The 21,048-nt window shown below is 39.1% G+C and overlaps 1 protein-coding gene across 7 annotated transcripts in view; it reads right to left on the bottom strand.

Moving 5' to 3' along the window:
• Positions 1-11,413: 11,413 nt before the first annotated feature.
• Positions 11,414-21,048, bottom strand: part of Cntnap5c (contactin associated protein-like 5C) — a 648,880-nt gene continuing 639,245 nt past the window's right edge. For 5 of the 7 annotated variants that reach the window (XM_006524742.4, XM_006524741.4, XM_030249937.1 and 2 more), the window contains one exon: positions 11,414-19,221. In XM_006524742.4, the coding sequence (XP_006524805.1) occupies positions 19,025-19,221 (197 nt within the window). In that variant the 3' untranslated portion in view covers positions 11,414-19,024. The remainder of the gene's footprint in view (positions 19,222-21,048) is intronic. The other 2 variants (XM_017317594.2, NM_001081653.2) reach the window with 2 other exon arrangements.

Genomic DNA, 21,048 nt, shown 5'->3' with positions numbered 1-21,048 from the left:
TGTGTGTGTGTGTGTGTGTGTATGTATATGTATCAAGAGATGGTGCCTAGTGAATCTTGTCAATTTTAGGAACTTCCTGAAGCTGTTAAGATGTTTACTTGCTGAGTTTATGGAGCTTTTGACATAACAAATCTTTGCTTTCCCTTTGAATATTTGAGTATTTTCTGATATTGTTGATCACCCAGCTCCAACTCTGGCGGGTTTCTGTTGCTCAAGAATAGGCAATGCCAATCAGAAGAACAAGTAAGAGAACCATGCCTCCTCCACTCCCTAGATTCTAGATTTTACTCCCTAAGTTCCATTCCATAACAGACCCACTTGGTCATGCCCCACCTCTCACTCTGCAGTTAGGACACTGGCCCCAACTAGAGAAGACCTCTATTCCTCAGTTGCAGGACACACCAGTAAGAAGAACAGGTGAGTGGCTTTCCATCCTTTGGAACAGTCCCACTTTATAGACTTGGTCCCCAAGGTCCCAATTCATTGTTCTTCCCATTGTGCCCTACCATTGTTCTCTCCCACTGTCACCAATCAGTACAAGTGAGTGACCTGCCTTCTCTGAATTTCAGACTACCTAGATTTAGTTCCCCAAAACACACAAACCTGCCCAAACCTCACTGCTAACCCTGTGGCCATGTCCCTGCTCCCACCTCTTCTGAATGACCCCATTCCCTAGATTCAGTTCCAAAAGACTGATTCTACTGCCTGCCCCAATCTTACCCCAACACTTTTGGGATAACCTGCTCCTACACATATTGGATCAGCTGGCAATGATAGTATTTGCCTGTATTTTCAATTGCTAGTTGCTGTGTTGCACTACTAGATTCTGGCAGGATATGTGGGTAATTCTTCCTTCCTCACCTGATTAAGGCATTATCTGAGTGGCTTTAATAAAGAACTGAGGGTCAATAGCTGAAGCAGTAAAGGAGGGCAGAACATTCACAAGGAGGTAGTAACTCTGGAAGAAAAATTGAGAAGCAGGAAATTCATCCAAAGGGCAAGGAGTTGGAGCAGAAATGTATTCGTGGCCATGTGGCAGAACATATGACAGTATTAGTTGGTTTAGAATATGCATTAGGAAGCATAAAGGCTTAGACTTTAAAATACAAGAGATTGTCTCTGTCTTTATTTTAATTACTGGCTAGTCTGTGAAAGTCACATACCAACATCCTTTCCTGATTTTGTGCCTCTGGGTCCTAACTCAGGCAGACTTTTGCTGCCCAGGAGCAGGACATGCAAGTCAGAAGAACGCCCAGGTGATGGCAGGAATATAAATTGGAAAAGAAGACTTCAAAGTGTGCTACTTGCAGATGGTATATATAAACAACTTCAAAAGTTCTTCCAGGGAATGCTGATAGCTGAAAAAACCTTCAGCAAAGTGGCTAGATACAAAGTTGATTAAAAAAAAAAAAGGTCAGTAGCCTTCCTATATAAAAATGACAAATGGACTAAGAAAGAATACAGGGAAGCAACATTATTCACCAGGTCGCTAAAAGTATTAATGTCAAGAGAATCTGCTCTACAACAGAGTCCCTCCCTCATGGACTTTGGATACCACCTCCTCTTCCCCTTGATAATGCAAGAGAAGGAACAGCTTCGTTAGATTTTAAATTACCTTATGCAACAGTAGAAGTAAATGGGCTTTCTTGAGACCTTCCAACAAAAATCTCCTGTGTATGGTTCAAAGAAATATAACTTGAGAACTATTTCTATCCCTGGGTAGACCCAACATACCAAGATAGCAAAAACATCACACAGTATTATATCTTCCTTTAAAGAGTAAAGTTTTAAGTTAGCAAAACTTGTTCATCACATGCACATGACATGGATTTTGTTCCTGTCACTTCAGGATATCTAATTCTTCTGGGTAGGCAGAAAAATAATTATTCACCTAATGAATTATAAAGTGAATCCCTTCCAAGAATCTCCTCATTCCTACAAATACCATTGCAGAGCTTTCAACATTGATATGGCAGAGTTTGTCCCAAAGTTGTGCAACTTTCTGATTTCTGACTCAGAAAAGTGAAACTTTTTGCTATCTTTTCCTTTTGGGTAGTAGACAAAGCTTAAACCTTCATTCCTTGGTGTTCTTTTCTGAAATCACTCTACTCCCACCACTGCCATTGCTGATCCAGCTGCCTCTGAAGAATGCTGACTTAAAAGCACATTGCTTTCTCTGTTTTTAAAACTTTTCCTGTAGGCTTCTGCCAAGATTTAGAACTTGCCTGCACATTGTTTTTTTTCCTCTGTAAAATAGTCCTATTGAGTCTGCTTTAAAATTCTTTTTTTTTTTTTACTAAACAAATCTGAGAACCCAAAAGAAATCTTTTTGTTTCTCTGTTAAGAACCTGACCTAAGTATCAGCCATTTTACATATTCTTTTTCTGTTGCCCTTGTTTTTCAATCCCAATGTAGCGACTGATATACACAGTTACTCCTACGTCACAACAGTGATGCCTGTCATTTCTAAATAGCAACTCTGCAATTACAGTCCAAGTTGCACTAAGGTCTATAAAATTCAAAGAATCATGACATCTGCTCTTGCCTATTCTTGATTTCAGAAATTATTCCTTTTTTTCTCAAATGTCATTTTCTACAAAGCCATTAATTATTGTTGGTCATATATATTGGAAACACAAATGAAATAACACCCTCTGTTACATGCCATCTTGACCATGATGAATATAACTCTTGGCCATTATCTATACCACCTGCCATCATCTGAGCAATTTTTTTGTTGTTGCTTTTTTTGAGACAGGGTTTTTCTGTGTAGCCATGGCTGTCCAGGAACTCACTTTGTAGATCAAGCTGGCCTCGAACTCAGAAATCTGCCTGCCTCTGCCTCCCGAGTGCTGGGATTAAAGGTGTGTGCCATCATGCCCGGCATGAGCAATTTTTTTGTGTGCAGGTGCTGTATTTTCAGTCCATATAAAAGGATTGACCACTCTTCAATGAATGAATGCGTAAGAGAGGAAATCCTTAAATTTCCTCCGAGTTAATGTAATTTACAGGCATATATAATGCAGATGGAGCATCCTTTAATGGAAAAAATGGGGACAACAAGCATTCAGTACAATATTCTGTCTTTCAGAATATCTCTGTATTTAACATGAAATATTTTTTTTAATTGTGCAGAAGTATAACACAGCAACTAATATCCAGATCCTGGAGATGATTGTGACAGCAGTGCTGTTGGAATGAAAAAAAGAAAGAATAAAGAAAGAAAACAACATAACTGCTCCTATGCATGATGAAGGAGAAAGTTTATTGCAGATATGTGGAGGAACATTGCCAGATGCAGACACATATGGGAGAGTCCAATTAATCAAGGTCCTCAACAATGTGGGAAGAAGGGGATTAGCAGGGACAGAGGAGTCAAGTACAGCATCCAATAGGCCAAAAGAAGGGACAGAGAGGCAGAGAGTGTAACTAAGCAAAATGTCTGGTTTATATAGGGAAGAGGCTCTGGGAGAAGGGCATTTCAGTCCTTGGGCTAGAGAGTTCAGGGTACAAGGTTTGTAATGTCAGCCAAAACCTGTAATAGGTAGAGACCAAGAGATTCTGGGAGAACTTAGAAGCCAGGTCCAGTTTGAAATGTTGAATAGGAATATTTTTTTATTCATATAATAAGGTCATGTTGTAAATCCTAAAATAAAATGACAAAACCAACATGTTTTTTCATGCTAGATAAAACAGTAAAACTATGCACACACAAGTGCATGAAACTGATCTCTGTCTACTTGTCTTCAAGCAGTATGATGGGTATAGCTGTCTGCTGTTCAGAATTCAGGAGGAAGAAGAAGAAGAGAAGGAGGAGGAGGAGGAGGAAGAGAGGAAGAGGAAGAAGGAGAAGGAGGAGGAGGAGGAGGGGGGAGGGCGAGGAGGAGAGGGAGAGGGAGAGGGAGAGGGAGAGGGAGAAGGAGAAGAAGAAGAAGAAGAAGAAGAAGAAGAAGAAGAAGAAGAAGGAGGAGGAGGAGGAGGAGGAGGAGGAGGAGGAGGAGGAGGAGGAGGAGGAGGAGGAGGAGGAGGAGGAGGGGGAGGGGGAGGAGGGGGAGGGGGAGGGGGAGGAGGGGGAGGAGGAGGAGGAGGGGGAGGAGGAGGGGGAGGAGGAGGAGGGGGAGGAGGAGGAGGAAGAAGAAGAAGGAGGAGGAGGAGGAGGAGGGGGAGGAGGAGGAGGATGGGGAGGAGGAGGGGGAGGGGGAGGAGGGGGAGGAGGAGGAGGAAGGAGGAGGAGGAGGAGGAAGAAGAAGAAGAAGAAGAAGAAGAAGAAGAAGAAGAAGAAGAAGAAAGAAAGAAAGAAAGAAAGAAAGAAAGAAAGAAAGAAAGAAAGAAAGAAAGAAAGAAAGAAAGAAAGAAAGAAAGAAAGGAAAGATAACATAAGTTGAGTATGTAGAGCATTGCAATTTCTGTTGTTCCATTCTGAAGGTTGTCCAGGGCATTTGTAATCTCCTTTCTAGAATCTCTGTTACAAAATTCAGTGCCCCCAAGAATTCTATTTTATAGTATGTCAAGATCTGTCTGAACAATATTTAACTTTTAGTGACCAGCCATCACTATTAGTCTACTTGAATGGAGAAGTTGTTTTCTTCTATGTTGTAATAACATATGCATGAAAAGATATTTTCTTTCATTCCCAGTTTTATACATCATTATTCTGACTTTATAGATATCCATAAAAATACCAGTTTTGCTTCTTATTGAACAAAACATCCTGAGAGAAGATTCTTATGGAAAAATGATCTATGATAGCTATAGTTTCAGTTTTAAGTGTGAGCTTATTAAGTATATCGAAAACAAAGATAAATAAGTGAAAATGTTAGCAACTAGTCACTAGACTCTATAGTAACACAACAAAACCTCATCAAATGAGCTTACAATACCAAGGAGAAATGCCTGGAGAAGCCCTGCTGAAATACCCATGCTGGGGTTTCTGACTGAGATTCTGGGGAAGAGCACAACTTTCTCTCCAAGAATAAATTTCTAGCTTCTCATTGCAATGGCAGTCATTTTTATACCGTGAGAAAAAACAATAGTAGCCTTTGTTGGCCATAACTTATGTTTTATGTTTAGCACTCAGTGGTGTAGTGTTTTTAATGACCAGACCTGTTAGTTAGTCTCCTTTTTCTCTTACAATGAGAAAGGGCCAGCCTACCCCAGGTGAAAATTTGGAAAGACACTTTCATATTTAAGACAAGAAAGAGTCTCATTATTCCAAGAGTATATGTTCAGCAAGCAAATATATATATGACAACTTACTAATATGGTATATGAGCTTATTACAGAAGATTACCTCAGGACACAAAGTAACTCTGGAAGACCAATGTTCCTCTGACACCACTTTAATAATTTCCTCACATATTTGGTCTGAGGTCTCACAGGAACATTAACAGCCTTTGGCAATTCACTTTGTTCTCTATCTAATAACGTGGTGTCTCACACAAATGCCACTAGTGAGGAGCCAGTAGAAGAACATTTGCACCAGAGTAGAGGTGCCTTATTTGAATTAGCTGTATCATCTTGAAAAAAACATAAGTGCAGTTCTTGACCCCCTCCACCAAGTGGTTGTTAAAGGACATTTGCATTCATTTATTCCAAATGACAAACTGAGTCCTAGGTTTGGAAAAGTATTTCAATATGCACGTATAATTAATGACAAAATAGCTTCAAGTTGAATCCAAGCATTTATTATTCAAAGACTGGATTAGCTTTAGCTAATCGTGTTGCTTAGGCTAGAGGTATTTATCTGCAAACAGAAAAAAAATATCTCTCCTGGGGCTTTATCATGCCATTGAGAAATGACATATGCAGGTAAACAACATATATCAACAATTGATGGATCAGTTCTTCTAGTTGTGTGTGTGTGTGTGAGTGTGTGTGCTAGAAGTCCACATTGGTTGTCATTTCTCAGAAGACAAATACACTTTGCTTTTTAAGGTGGGGTCTCTCACTGACCTGGACAGACTGCCCAGCTAACCATAGGTATCTCCTTGGCTTTGGCATCCTGGTACTGACACTGTAAGAGCATTCAACTTTCCCTGGCAATTTTTAAAGCAGGTATTGAACTCAGGTCCTCATATTTACATAACAGGTATTATGGGCTCAGCCATCTTCTGAAACTTCTAATAATCCATATAGACCATCAGTGATAATATTTGACTCAATTTTTAAGTCTTTGCCCAGGTTTTGTTATGCTAAAATGTGCAAAGCAAATTTCATTAAAGAGTTTAGTTCAGAGATATATAGCCCTGTTGTACAGCCACCTCTTTCCTCTAGAATGTTTTTTCTTCTCTCCAAACTGGACATCAGTGCCCATCAAATAAATAATAACTCTCCATTCTCCTTTCCATACATCCTCACACAATTGCCCTTGTACTCTCTGTCCCCCTGATTTTCACTACAAGAACTATGCCACACAAGTAAAAGCAGTCAGTTTCACATGCAACCATGAGCCCTGGGAAACATGAACAATGTGTTAGATTCTCTAAACCAAAGAATAACCAAATCAGGGGATTTCAGTGCTTAATTGATTCTGAGTCACAAAACTATGATATTAAGAGATTACATAAAAAGGATGGGTTAGTCTGTCTCTTGAGCCCTTGCAGCACTTAAAATCCATGGTTCTGAGCCTTGATCCCTTAAGCTCTGTACTGGCCATTCCTTTTAGCTGATTTCCAATATTTTTCTTTGCAACTTTCCTATCATGGCTCTAATATAGATCCTCAATATACTTTGTAATTCAATGTCTTTTACTTACTGATATTGCTTCTTGAGCAGTATGTTTAAACCAAAGACAGCCAGATTATATTAAATAAATAAGCATGTCAACAAATGAACATTTGATTTAAATTACAGAGCATCCCAAAAGGTTAAATGCTCTGAATAAACGATAGCAGATGCAGATTCCAAGAAAAGTGATGTCATTATTTTCGATCCATTTTTTCCATGAGTAACTGAAAAATATTCTCCTGTAGTGGGAACAGCAGCAACTATCTTTTTCTTGCTATAATTCAGGAGAATTTAAGTTTGTATCAGCATTTATCCATAACATTTTTCATTTCACAAGAATATAAAATTGAATCTAATAATTTACTAAATATTTCAGAAAAGTATATTTAATTGATAGTTCAGGACTTAAAAGTGTTCTAATAAGAAATGTGTTTTCTTTGTATTTTTTTTTTTTTGTATTTCCTTCCCCATGTTGCCCGTAAAAGGCAAACAGGAAAATTGATCATTTGTGTCCTGATGCATATTCAGATCAGGAGGCTGAATAATTTAAAAGTATGGGTGAGATCAGCAGACATTTTTTTTTTAGCTAATCTCTGCTTTGATACAATTCAAAACTGGGAGTCATTTATAATCTGTTTCACCATCCTTTTCTTCAGACTTCATCAACAACATCTCATTGCACTGAAGGAATTCTAGCATATATAAAAAGTCTCACTTTTGTAACACATGCTCTCTAAGTAAAATCCAATTCTTTAAACATAAGTTCAACCTAAGCAGAAGTGTTTTAGAATTCAATGGGAAACTTTAAAAATGACAATTTGAACTAGGCTTTTATGTTGTGGCCATAATGAACCTAGCATAATTACAATAGAAGGCAAGATGGTGGCCATGATACAGCATATAAGGCTCTTGGTTTTATCTTATTCTTTACTCTTTTATTAATCAATTATTTTATTTATTCTCATCCCAAATGTTGCCCACTTTTGGCCCCCCACCAAGAGTTCTTCACCATCTGTCTCTGAGATGGTGTGTCTCCCCCATCCCCCTTCTCTGAGGCATCAAGTATCTACAGGTTTAGGGTCATCCTCTCCCACTGAGGTTAAACAAGGCAATTGGTCTTCTGGTCCTCTGCTATACATGTTACAGGGGCTTCAGAACAGCCCTTCTATGCTCTTTGATTGGTCTTTGGCATAAGGAGTTCCTCAGGTTCTAGGTTAGTTAACAGTGTTTGATCTTCCTATGGTGTTGCCATCCCATTCAGTTCTTTCAATCTTTCCCCTAACTCTTCCACAAGCATCTGACTTCAGTCCAATGGTTGGCTGTATTTATCTGCATGTATCTCAGTCAGCTGCTGAAAGGCCTCTGAGATGACAGCCATGCTAGGCTCCTGTCTGCAAAAGTTTGGTGGCTGCCCATTGGATCAAGCTGGCCTGGTCACTGGCAGCCATCCCTTCAGTCTCTGCTCCCTTTTTGTCCCTACATTTCTTTTAGACAGGAACAATCTGGGGCAAACATTTTGAAGGGAGGTTGGTGTGCCCATCATTTCACTGGGTGCTGTGTCTAATTATTGGAGGTAGGCTCTTCACGTTCCATCTCTTCACTGTTGGGCATTTAGCAAAGGTCACCCATATTGAGTCCTGGATGCCTTTCACATCCCAGATCTCTGGGACTTTCTAGAGGTTCCCCCACCCTTGGCAGCTATATATTTGCATTAATTCTCCTGGCACTCTAGTCTTCTCTCCTGTCTTCGCCCCATATTTGATTCTGCCCCACTTTTCCACTCCTCCTCCCATACCACATTCAGGTCCCTCCCTCCCTCTGTCTCCCATAATTATTTTGATTTCACCAAAGTGAGATTGAAGCATCCTCACTTAGTCCTTCCTTCTTATTTAATTTCTTATGGTTTATGAGTTGCATCATGGGTATTTTGTATGTTTTGGCTTATATCTATTTATCAGTGAGTACATACCGTGCGTGTCCTTTTGGGGCTGGGTTACCCAGCTCAGGATGATATTTTGTAGTTCCACCCATTTGCCTGTAAAACTCATGATGCCCTCAGTTTTTAATAGCTGACTATTATATTCCATTGAGTAAATGAAAAATATTTTCTGTATTCAGTCTTAAGTTGAGTGACATCTGGATTTCTACCAGCTACTGGTTATGATGAATAAGGCTGCTCTGAACATCGTGGAGCACATGTCCTTGTGATATGGTGGAGAATCTTTTGGGTATGTGGCCGGGAGCTCTATACCAGGGCAGAGCTATTTTCAATTTTCTGAGGAACTTCACAAACAGATTTTCAGAGTGGTTGTACCAGTTTGCAGTCACACCAGCAATGGAGAACTGTTCCCTTTTCTCCACATCCTAGCCAGCATCTGCTGTCACCTGAATTTTTGATCTTATCCATTCTGATTGGTATGAGGTGGAATCTTAGGGTCATTTTGATTTGCTTTTCCCTGATAACTAAGGATGTTGAACATGTCTTTAGCTGCCTCTCAGCCATTCAAAATTCCTCAGTTGAGAGTTCTTTGTTTAGTTCTGTATTCCATTTTTAATAGGGTTATTTGGTCCTCTGGACTCTAACTCCTTGAGTTCTTTATATATTTTGGCTATTAACTCTCTATTGGATATAAGGCTAGTGAAAATCATTTTCTGATATGTAGGTTGCTTTTTTGTCCTTTGACAGTTTCCTTTGTCCTACAGAACCTTTTTAGTTTCAAGAGATCCCAAATGTCAATTCTTGATCATAGAGACTGTGTCATTGGTTTTCTGTTTAGAAAGTTTTCCCCTGTGGCAATACATGCAAGGATATCCCCCATGTTTTCTTCTATTAGATTCAGTGTATCTGGTTTTATGCAGAAGCCTGTCATCCACGTGGACATGAGCTTTGGGTAGGTTGAGAAATATGGATAAATTTGCATTCTTCCACATGGAGAATGTTAGTTAAGTGAGCACCATTTGATGAAGATGCTTTCATTTTTCCAGTGGATGAATTAGCCTTCTTTTTCAAAGAACAAATGTCCATAGGTGTGTGTGTTTATTTCTGGGTCTTCCATTCTCTTCTATTAATCTACCCATCTGTCTTTGTAGTAATATCATGCAAATTTTATCACTATTTCTCTGTAGTAGAGCTTGACATCAGTAATGGTGATTCTCCCAGAAGCACTTTTATTGTTGAGAATAGTTTTTGATATCCTGGGATTTTTTTTTTGTTTGTTTTTCTTGCAGTGACATCTCTGGTTAGATCAGGCCTTCCATGTCCCTGGTAAGACCAGGCTTCCTATTTCCTAGTTGAAGCAGTCATGCTGGGAGACAGGCAATGCTAAGGCATTTGGGATCAGGCATGCCAATCTGCCACGTGTGCAGGTGGAAGTGCATAATGGAAGGATGATGACACTCCCAGAAAGCAGGGTAGATCCCATGCCTGCTAGGATTTGTGGAGGTCCCAGCTGACATAAGCATTGGGTCAGGGTCTCACCTGTGTCCCTGGTTAGGGCAGACCTCCTGGGAGAAAGGCAGGGCTGTGGGATTAGGAAGTAGGGATTTCGATCTGCCCTCATTATATCCTATAAACAAGTTTCATGTAGCTCATTTCCCTCAAATAATACCTTCTATCCTTCTCCCCACTACAAACACAATAAACATTCGTTTTGTATCTATCTGTTGACTAAATCAATTATGCAATCTTTGGATTCTGTGTTCTCTCATATTCTCCTGCATTCCATCAGCAAATTTCAATGATATCTTATGGACTCATATACTCAGCGTCTCCTTCACTCTTATTGTACAAGTGTTACTTCTTACAAGTTTTAGCTCCTCCTTCTTCCTTATTTCCTCCTGTTCTCTGAAATTCATTCTGGACTGTGCAGCTTAAATGTTTCATAAATATCCAATCTGACAGTTAATTTCACTATAGAGAGTTTACTTATTTGTTTGTTTGTTCTACTAAACAATATTATGTAGCTTTGTTGTCCTCAATTCTCATTTTGTAGCCAGTGATGACCTTGGACCTTTGTTCCTCTTCCCTTTCCATCCTGAGTAATATCAGCATTCCAGGACTATAGCTCCACGTCCTGTTTACTTAAGGCTAGGGATTAAACTTGGGGATTTCTGAGTATGATGAAACCCTCTACTACCTTTACTGACTGAGCTACATGTCCAGCCCATTACATCACATTTAGCTTTTATTAATAAGTCTATGTGTATCAGATCAGTCATAGATACAAATCTAAAGAAACTCTATAGGTCAACAAATATAGTCCAGATCAATGTATATCTGCATTTTCAAATGCAGAGCTACTATTAAATAACAATCATCTAGAAAACAGAAGTATAGCCAAAGTAGGACACAAATTTCAGGTGTTGTCAGTGGAAACTAAGAAGGCATCAAGAGGAGTATAGGCATCTGTGAGATGCTGAGTTCAGGATGGTTCAAGAACCTTTTTAGCTAATCAGTGAGCTTGCTCATGTGTACTTTTGTGCTTGATACATGGGTTGGTATAAGTCAATTAAATATGAGAGGACCCTAGGTATTGCTTTGAGCTACACTGAAATCAATAAATTCAGAGCATAGGAGTTCTGTGGTTTTTCATGGGATGTGTTGGCTAGGAGTTAATGATCTAAGAAATCAAAGTAGCCACAGAATGATTATTTGAATCCTTATTAACCAAAGAACAACACAGCAGGACATGTTTCACACAAAAGGACAAAATTCTCTCTTTATTAAATGTACAATATTTACAGGTAAGTCTTTCTTTTGTATAGCTAAAAACATAGAAAACAAAGAAATCCAAGTGTTATATTTCTTCATACAGTGTACTAAGACATGTTACATGGTCTATAAAACAGATTTAGGACGAGGCAATATCACAAGGGTCTGGGAATTCTCTTACAAAAACAAACAAAAAAATAATGATAATAATAATAATAACAAAAAACAAACAAACAAACAAAACCCAAGGAATTGCCTGATAGGAAGTAGTCTCTTTTGCCTCTGTTGTGCTTCTATCAAAAGCACTTCTGATATATATTTAGGAAAGGTCCTTTTATACTTTGTTATTTACTTTCGAAAAGTGATTTCCCTGACCTCTCACTCTTCCAAAGAAAGCTCTGACCATGCCAGAAAGTCTCTAACTTCTACTTTGAAATGAACATGGCAATTCATTGTTTAAGCAAGTTAGGGATTTCATGAACCAAATGTAAACTGTTGTCTACCTTATTAGGTATACTTGAATACATCATGTGTCTTCATTTCCTCATGTTATACTTTCATGCCATAGGCTAGCTGACAGTGCAAAGTGTCTACTAAAGGTGACACAGGCTATTGGGAGCCCTGTCTATTTCCAAGTTCAGGAGAAAATTACTGGAGTCAGCCATCACCATATACAACTACACTACTTTAAACCAGGTGTGGTTATTGACTTTTCCTCTTTTTTCCTTTCTTTCTTTCTTTCTTTCTTTCTTTCTTTCTTTCTTTCTTTCTTTCTTTCTTTTTTTTTTTTTTTTTTTTTGCGAGTACTTAAGGCAGGGCAAGGTCATACTTGTTGGTACTGCCGTTCAAAGAGAAGACATTAAGCTAGTACTTCATGTATGTCTTTTGGGCTCTGGCTGACTATACTGTAAAAGAATAACTAGTCAGTGGTCCTTTCACTTCTCCCTATAAGGTTTCAATCAAAATGGCTCCATCTGAAGAAGCCATTCAAGGATGCCACAGGGTGACTGAAGGCCAGTTCTGCATACCCATGCCTTTTTTTTTTATGTCCTCTGAGATTTACTGTTTTGATCTGAAGCATGGCACAGTATAATGCTAATAAAATTATGACTAGGCTGTATATGGTTATGATTATAGCATACATCAGGTTTGTCATAACTTGGGACTAACCTCCTAATTTTAATCTATTTGCTTCAAGCTTTACTTGTATACTGAGAAACATCATGGGAAGACTCCTTACAGAGTATCAGGTGGTGGCTGTCTGAAGCACATACTGTAGTAGATGAAGAGTGACATACCTTTCTATCATTACGCATGCCAAGATGGCATGAGCAAGAAAAAGGAAGGAAAGACCACTAGTCTGACTCCAATATTTCCTTAATTCCATCTATGGAGCATTTGACTAAGGGGAATAGACTTGAGGATCTTGATCATCATTTACTTTACATAAGACTACCATTACCGTGCTCACACTGGGCAGATAAAATCACTGTGGTGATAACTCCAAAGCATCCGGGGACTATATTAGTGAAACATAAAACTTGAAAATCACTAGGGTAGGATGAAACGCCATGTGATGATGGGGAAAACATTTTTTATACAGGACCTGTAGTATTGCTCTTCCCTGCAGTGTAAGATAAATCTATGGAAGAGGCTCCTGAGTTAAGATCCAGGAAAGTGGGGAGAGGAACCATTCTTACTTCATGGTGGAAGCTTTGGCATTCTGTACCTCCACTAGCCATTATTTACTCCATGAATACCCTTCCCTGATTTGCAATCCCATCACGTTGGTTTTAACTCAAAAACTCACTATTACTTAAGATTTGCTCATACCCACTTAACCACTTTGCAGACTATAAATATTATAAACAAGAGAGGACATACATGCACAAAAAGTTCAGTGTTTAACTAGTAGATGTGCTACTTATTCTGCCCCAGAGTATCTTAGTGCAAAATAAGAAAAGGGAAAATTAATCTAAAATAGAAACATCAATCTTTAGAACCTTGTCTAAAGCATTTAAAGAATTTTCAACACAAAGTGGCGATTAATCTCCCTACACAGTAGGTATGGATATTGTTTCCTGGCTAATGTGTGAGGAACGGCTTCTCTCTCTCTCTCTCTCTCTCTCTCTCTCTCTCTCTCTCTCTCTGTGTGTGTGTGTGTGTGTGTGTGTGTGTGTGTGTGTGTGTGTGTTTGTGTGTACTGTACATTCTCATTTTTTATAGGTAGAATAGCTATTTACAATTTGTGAACCTAAAGTTGATGAAGAACAACAAACATTTTCAAAACAAATTACTTGAGGAAGACTGTGGGTAAAGCCAGAGACTGGTTGACTCTAGCTGCATATGCATCAAAAGATGGCCTAGTCGGCCATCACTGGAAAGAGAGGCCCATTGGACACGCAAACTTTATATGTCCCAGTACAGGGGAACGCCAGGGCCATAAAAGGGGAGTGGGTGGGTAGGGGAGAGGGGGTGGGTGGCTATGGGGGACTTTTGGTATAGCATTGCAAATGTAAATGAGCGAAATACCTAATAAAAAATGGAAAAAAAAAAAAGAAAGTCTCAACAACTGGTGTACAGAAGTGATTCAGAAAAACTCTGAGTCCTTTAAAGAAAACATTTCTAATCACTGAGAGAGACATGGAACAGCACTCAGTCATGCTTATGTTCATGTTTGCCTGTATCATCCTTCCATGCAACTCCTTTGCCATGTACAGGTACAGCATTGCATGTTTATTTAGTTAAAACATGGTCTATAGAAAAGTAATGGATCAAGCGTACCTAAGCAATGTTTCAAGGAACACTGAGTGGCAGAATTATCTTGGTGTCTTGGAGCATCTTGACAGACTGCTGTGGTGAATTGGTTGATAGGTTTTATGTGTAGGGAATTTGAAAGAAGTGAAACAGTTGGTAGACAAATAAACTAAACAATACATCCACCGATTGATGTCCATGTCCATGGACACCATGGGCATATTGTAAATTTACCTTCCTTGAATGAGTCTTCTATTTGATGTGATAAGATATGAAATGGTATGATATGGAATGATATGATATGATATGATATGATATGATATGGATGGAAGTTGTTTAGGGTTGGAAATATCTTGGAGAACACCTAAATATGAGCTCATTTAGACAAACAATGTATCAATAAATTATTCATTCAATAGATAAGTTGTAATTCTCAGAGATCTCCCTAAATATAGTCTGGTTTTTCTTTAGGGCAGGGTGGGGAGAGTTAAAAGATATCAGTCTACCATCCAGATTTATGGAGCTCTAAAAGAGCCATGGCATAAATGGATGTCCACCAAAGAAGTGAAAGCAGATGGGAGCAGAAGTAGAGAGTGTTCTTTTCTTCTTCTAGTCTTTACATGGGCCTGCCATTTGCAGAAACATACATTTGGAATGCATTGAACATAGAAAGTTTAATATCCTTTTAAGTGCATCTCTTATAGGCAGAGATGATGGCGCACTTGGCAGAGTCACATGTTTCTCTCTGAGTGTTGACATCAGCCTGATTTATAATAGAGTTCAAAACCAGCCAGACCTATTTTGTGAACTCCATCTATAGAAATTGTGGCTAATACAGGGACGTTTTCTTCTTTGTCTCTTAGAAACTTTCATTTACCAACTTCCACAGAATGGACAGTTATCTACCTTGAGGAATAGAAACACATCAATCATCTCTCTTAGAATAATAAAGCTCAAAATTCTAAGAATTATTCAGAAATGTGTTGGCTTCTGAAAGTCTCTGGGAATGATTTGCAAATTAAATATGCATAGTACTTGCTTTATGCTCACTGGTGCTGTGTGTAGACTTCTGTTGCTGTAACAGAAGTGAATAATTGCATAAACCAAATAGAGCTTGCCCCCACCCTAAAGGTCTGGCTGGTTTTGAACTCTATTATAAATCAGGCTGATGTCAACACTCAGAGAGAAACATGTGACTCTGCCAAGTGCGCCATCATCTCTGCCTATAAGAGATGCACTTAAAAGGATATTAAACTTTCTATGTTCAATGCATTCCAAATGTATGTTTCTGCAAATGGCAGGCCCATGTAAAGACTAGAAGAAGAAAAGAACACTCTCTACTTCTGCTCCCATCTGCTTTCACTTCTTTGGTGGACATCCATTTATGCCATGGCTCTTTTAGAGCTCCATAAATCTGGATGGAGGATAGAGGGGGACAGGGAGAGGGAGAGGGAGAGGGAGAGGGAGAGGGCTCTCTCATTTTATTAGATTATCACTTCTTTTATTATAGAAAAATTAACAAGGGCATGTTTATCTCAATTGCTTTAAAATAAATCCACTAGGAAAACCATAATATTCTAAAACAGGAAGTAAGTATTTCAGATTTCATAGAAAATTTTAAGGAAAGAACTTATATTTAGGACAATATTTCTGAGCTGTGGATCACACTAAATTCAATCCTTACCTCTGTAATTTTCAAGGGAAAAAAGTTACAGATTGGAAACTGGGTGAAACTAGTGAAGGCTTCACTATGAAAGTCTGGGTCCTAGGCAATTTTCAACAGTCAGAGGTAGGATACATACTAAGATGATGGATGGCCTAATAACTGTCATGTTCTTTACAAATCATATCTGCCTTGCAATAGGAATGGACCAGGAATTTCTCCTTTACGGATCTTGCTTCTAGCCTTTTCTAAAGCCTGGAGTGTTTGAGTGATTTCTCTCTGGTCTTTTCTATCAAATGAGCCAAGGGTAGAGTTAAGAATGTTGTTACCATGAGCTGAACAAAGTTTGGAGCTGAGACAGAAGGATGGACCATCCAGAGACTTCCCCACCCAGTGATACATCTCATAAACAGTCACCAAAAACAGACACTACTGCACATGCCAGCAAGATTTTCTGACAGGACCCTGATATTACTTTCTCTTGTGAGGCTATGCCAGTGCCTGGCAAATACAGAAGCGGATGCTCACAGTCATCTATAAGGTGGAACACAGGGCCCCTAATGGAGGAGCTAGAGAAAGTACCCAAGGAGCTGAAGGGGTCTGCAACCTTATAGGTGGAACAACAATATGAACTAACCAGTACCCCCCCCAGAGCTCCTGTCTCTAGCTGCATATGTAGCAGAAGATGGCCTAGTCATCTATCATTGGAAAAAGAGGCCCTTGGTCTTGGGAAAATTATATGTCTCAGTACAGGGGAATGCCAGAGCCAGGATTTGGGAGTGGGTGGGTTGGGGAGCAGGGCTGGGGGAGGGTATAGGGGACTTTTGGGATAGCATTTGATATGTAAATGAAGAAAATATCTAATAAAAAAGACTAAAAAAATTTAAAAATGTTAAAAAAGAATATTGTTTCCATAAAATGACCAAATCAAGATGTATGCAACAAATTAATTTTATGCTCTGCTACCAAAAGACCCTAAAGCCTGAGGTACTATATTACCTTATTTAGGCACAGAAGTCAAGGACATGGAACATGTTTGTGTATATGTGTGAAGATACAGACTGGGAAATGTGATGTGCTTCACAAACTAACCCCCCCCCCCCCAGAATCCTCAGATCTGCAGGTGACCACAGTGCCCCACAGAACAGCCAGTCCCCCTCCTCTTGGAAAATAGCTCAGCTGTTAAGTCTGAACTCATTTTATGTGTTCTAGAATGTGAATTCTGCTAACCCGCATTTTCTCCCATTACCAGATCCTACATGATTGGATGACTAGGGATGAACCTACTTGAAATCTGCTATTTTTCATGTAGCACTTTTCCTTAATTTTTGTTTCCTACAAGCTGAGTTAAGATGGCCTAAGCCTTTTCATGGAACCAATTTAGACTTTTTTAAAAATTCTGCTTATGTTGCCACAATACAAACAAATATATATTTCTTTACTTCTGCACAGCAATCTTAGGAATAACATTGCCAAAATCTTCTAGTAAAGTGGCAAAGGCAGGCAGAAAGTTAGAGGAGCAGCTATTTCCTCACACCTTTGAAGCCTCCTGATTTCAGGGTACTATATACAGGACTCAACAAGCAATAGCAAGAAAAAAGACAATTAGTTACTCACTATTCAGTCATTCTATATCTGAAAGCACTAAGACTCTATGGATGGATGAGGAATTTAGTCAGCTAGCCACTTAAGACATAGATGGGAGGATAGGCAGGAGTGGGTGGGTGAGAGGGGGAACACACTCACAGAAGCAGTGGGAGGGAGGAGGGGATAGGTGTTTTCTGGCGGAGGGGGGGATGGGAAAAGGAATAACATTTGAAATGTAAATAAATGAAATATCTAATAAAATAAACTGAAAAAAAAGATGTAGACATTATACTAACTTATTAAACAACTGTATTGTTTGCCAAATGCCACCAAAATAAGCAGGATAAAAAGGTCTCCCTCTGCCTTTTGTCCCCCAGATAGGTGTTCTTCTAAGTATGACCTTCCAAGTACATTTCCTTTGTTCTCATAGATAATATGAAGGTCTAACATCCCATGACCCATGCAGACCTTTAGCCTCATTCATCTCAGCTCTAGAGGAGAAAAAGTTTCCCCTTCCCTTCCTGGAGTCAGACTTTTTCAGATATTCATGTCCTAAATGGAGAAAGGTCACAGGCAAGACAAATGATTGTCTTGTCAGAGGTTACGCACTAACTAGGCCCATTGCTCTTTCAGCATGCCTTAGGAAAGAATGTCCTAGATACTTTTCAAATGCCCATTCTCTGTCTGTCTGTCTGTCTCTGTCTGTCTTTCTCTGTCTGCCTCTGTCTCTGTCTGTCTCTGTCTGTCTTTCTCTGTCTGCCTCTGTCTCTGTCTCTGTCTCTCTCTGTCTCTGTCTCTGTCTCTCTCTCTCTGTCTCTCTCTCTTTCTCTCACACACACACAGTCTTTCAAATTTAGAAGCATTTCTTTCTGACATAATATCTCCCCCACAACCTCCCTCCTATCTCACAGGTCACCTAAAAAAAGCACATGTTGCTTTCCCTGCATAGATTTACCTTCCTTCATATACTTCTACAGTATTGGGCTCCCTGATAATCATCACTTTAAAAAAATGACCTAATTCTGTCTTTCTCTGTCACACACACACACACACACACACACACACACACACACACAAACATATACACTTTTCTCCTCTATATCTGTAATACCTAAAAATATGGTAAAGGGTAGAGCAAATTATTAAAGGGAACATCAAAGAGCTCATGTCTAATGGAAGATGGCAAGATCAAATGCCTGAGAAACTAAAGATTGAGGTTAAGAAACTGGACTAGAAGCATAGAATGTGCATGTATGCGCATGTGTCTCTTCGTTGTTTACAATAGTAAAGTTTATGTCTCCAGTGGTAAGTTTCACATTGACACCTGTCACTGAACTATAGTAGCCATAGATACATGATCTCCTGAGCTGGGTCAAGGAGAAGAGTGCATATGTGTTCCAGAAAATGAATGGCAAATGAGAGAAAGAGAATGCCTAAACTAAAAAAGAAAGAAAGAAAGAAAGAAAGAAAGAAAGAAAGAAAGAAAGAAAGAAAGAAAGAAAGAAAGGAAGGAAGAAAAGAGAAAAGTAGAGATGGTAACTCCAGAGAAGAAAAAAAAAATCAGTTGACCCTGCATTGGCTCATATGAAGTCTTCCTGCTTGCACTCCCTGGTTGTGTTTTGCAAGTCAATGTCATTTCTAGAGGAACTGTCCACATTCTCTGGGTATTCCTTCTCCTTCATTTGACTGGCATAGTGTGACCGCTTGTGCTGATAGAAAAAGTGGGTCATGATTCCAATGACAGAAAAACTGATGAATGTCACCACTGCTATGATGCCTGTAGGAAAGAAGAGCGAAAGAAAAGAAAGTTATCACTGAGAAAATTCAATCCAGACAAGGAAATACTTTGGAGGAAAAAAATCCAACATACAAGCACAATTCTACTCTCTATCCAGAAATAAATACCGGCTCAGAACTCCTTGACTTCAGTTTCTACAAAACCTCCTGGAAGCACAGTACTGAGAGAGAAAGGCTGTTTCTTCTAGATTATGTTAATAACCAAATAATGAATATGGAGTTAGAACAACAAAAGATTCCTGTGGTTTCTCAGTTGTGTCTTTTTTTGTTGATAGGAATTAAACCCACACTTCACAGATTTTCCATACACAAAGCTTTGCCAAGAATTCCTTGGTCTAAATGTTATCCCCTCTCTTTCTTTATGTCTCTATGCCTTTGTCTCTCTCTGTCTGTCTCCCTCTGTCTCTGTGTGTGTGTGTGTGTGTGCGCGCGCGCACGTGTGCATGTGGGTGTGTGCATTTAGGTGCATAGGTGCCATACCATTTGTGTTAATGAAACAAACAAACAAACAAACAAACAAACAACTTTCAGGAGTCTGTTCTTGTCTCCCACTTTGTTTGTGGCAAGGTTGTTTTTGCTGTCTCTTCCATTTTACCATTCTGGGCTACATAGAGAGACTTTATTTCACACTAATTAAACAAAAAAAAATCAATGTAGTCAAAAAAAATAACATGTACACAAAATTAATAATTAATAGCAAGAAAACAATGAAGTTTTGGTCATCAAGATTAATTTCATATATATTAAAGTATACATGTTTAAGTAGTCATATTTTCTTAGTTGTCTAACTAGTGAACTTTAGAAGCTTATTGCGGATCATTGTTCAACTTGTCAAGAACTCCTTAGTCTCAATGCCACTACGTATCTGAAGAGATACCAGACAGTTAAGTATACAGGACTATCTTCCACCAATTTTTAACAGTTGTGACAAAAACTAAGACCAGTTATTTTTGCCATATATCCTAAACTCACTTTGTAGTATATTTCCCAAAAATTGTAAAACAAAGCAGAATACAATATCAAAGTTGATAGTCTAATCTGAACGACAACAAGTGACTCTGAAGCATGAACTTAAAATGTGGCAGATGTTCCCTCTTCTCTACTGCTGATGTGAAGGGGTTACTGCAGGCTGGCACCTGGGCAAGCCTCCCAGGATATCCTATGGTGTTTTGATAACATTCCCAGTCCCACAGAGAGTCAACAGAGCTTGCCTGAATGCAGGAGGCCAAAACCCAGACTTACAGGAATAAAAACCCTCTATGAAATTTACTGATTTCAAAGAAATAACAAGTTCAGTCCTTATCCCTAGAGAAGGCATTTAGCTCACATGGATGTCATAAGGACTTCCCTAATAAAAGGTTTTGCTTCTCCTATCACATGCTACTGAGGTGGATTCCTTCCATTCCCACTTCTTTGGTGGGTGGGGGTTTGGGAGGGGAAGGGTTTCTCTTCTGCTACACTGCCTTCTTTCCTGTGCTTCTTGGTCTGCTCATTCTAGGCAGGCTTTAACCATACCTCTCATCCTTTATCTCTATATTTGTTACAGGTCTGATCCAGAACTGAAGCTAATTAAATGAGAGATAAATTAATGACTCTTGATGACTTTTAGAGAACTCCATATGGTGTGGATTCGTTCAGCCCAGCTGCCAGAATGCATTGTGAGGCACCTGGTAGGGTTATAAGTTATCAGTGCATTTTCATATCTCAGGCATCTTATATTAAACAAAACTTGGGAGACAGTCCTTGTTACAGGACCCAGATGGGACCATCAAGCTGCTGCAGGCTTTGCTCTATCTGAGAAAGAATG

Source organism: Mus musculus, chromosome 17 (assembly GCF_000001635.26).
Source record: "Mus musculus strain C57BL/6J chromosome 17, GRCm38.p6 C57BL/6J".
Taxonomy (NCBI): domain Eukaryota; kingdom Metazoa; phylum Chordata; class Mammalia; order Rodentia; family Muridae; genus Mus; species Mus musculus.
The sequence above is the reverse complement of the archived record's forward strand: the minus strand, read 5'-3'. Positions and strand labels throughout refer to the sequence as shown.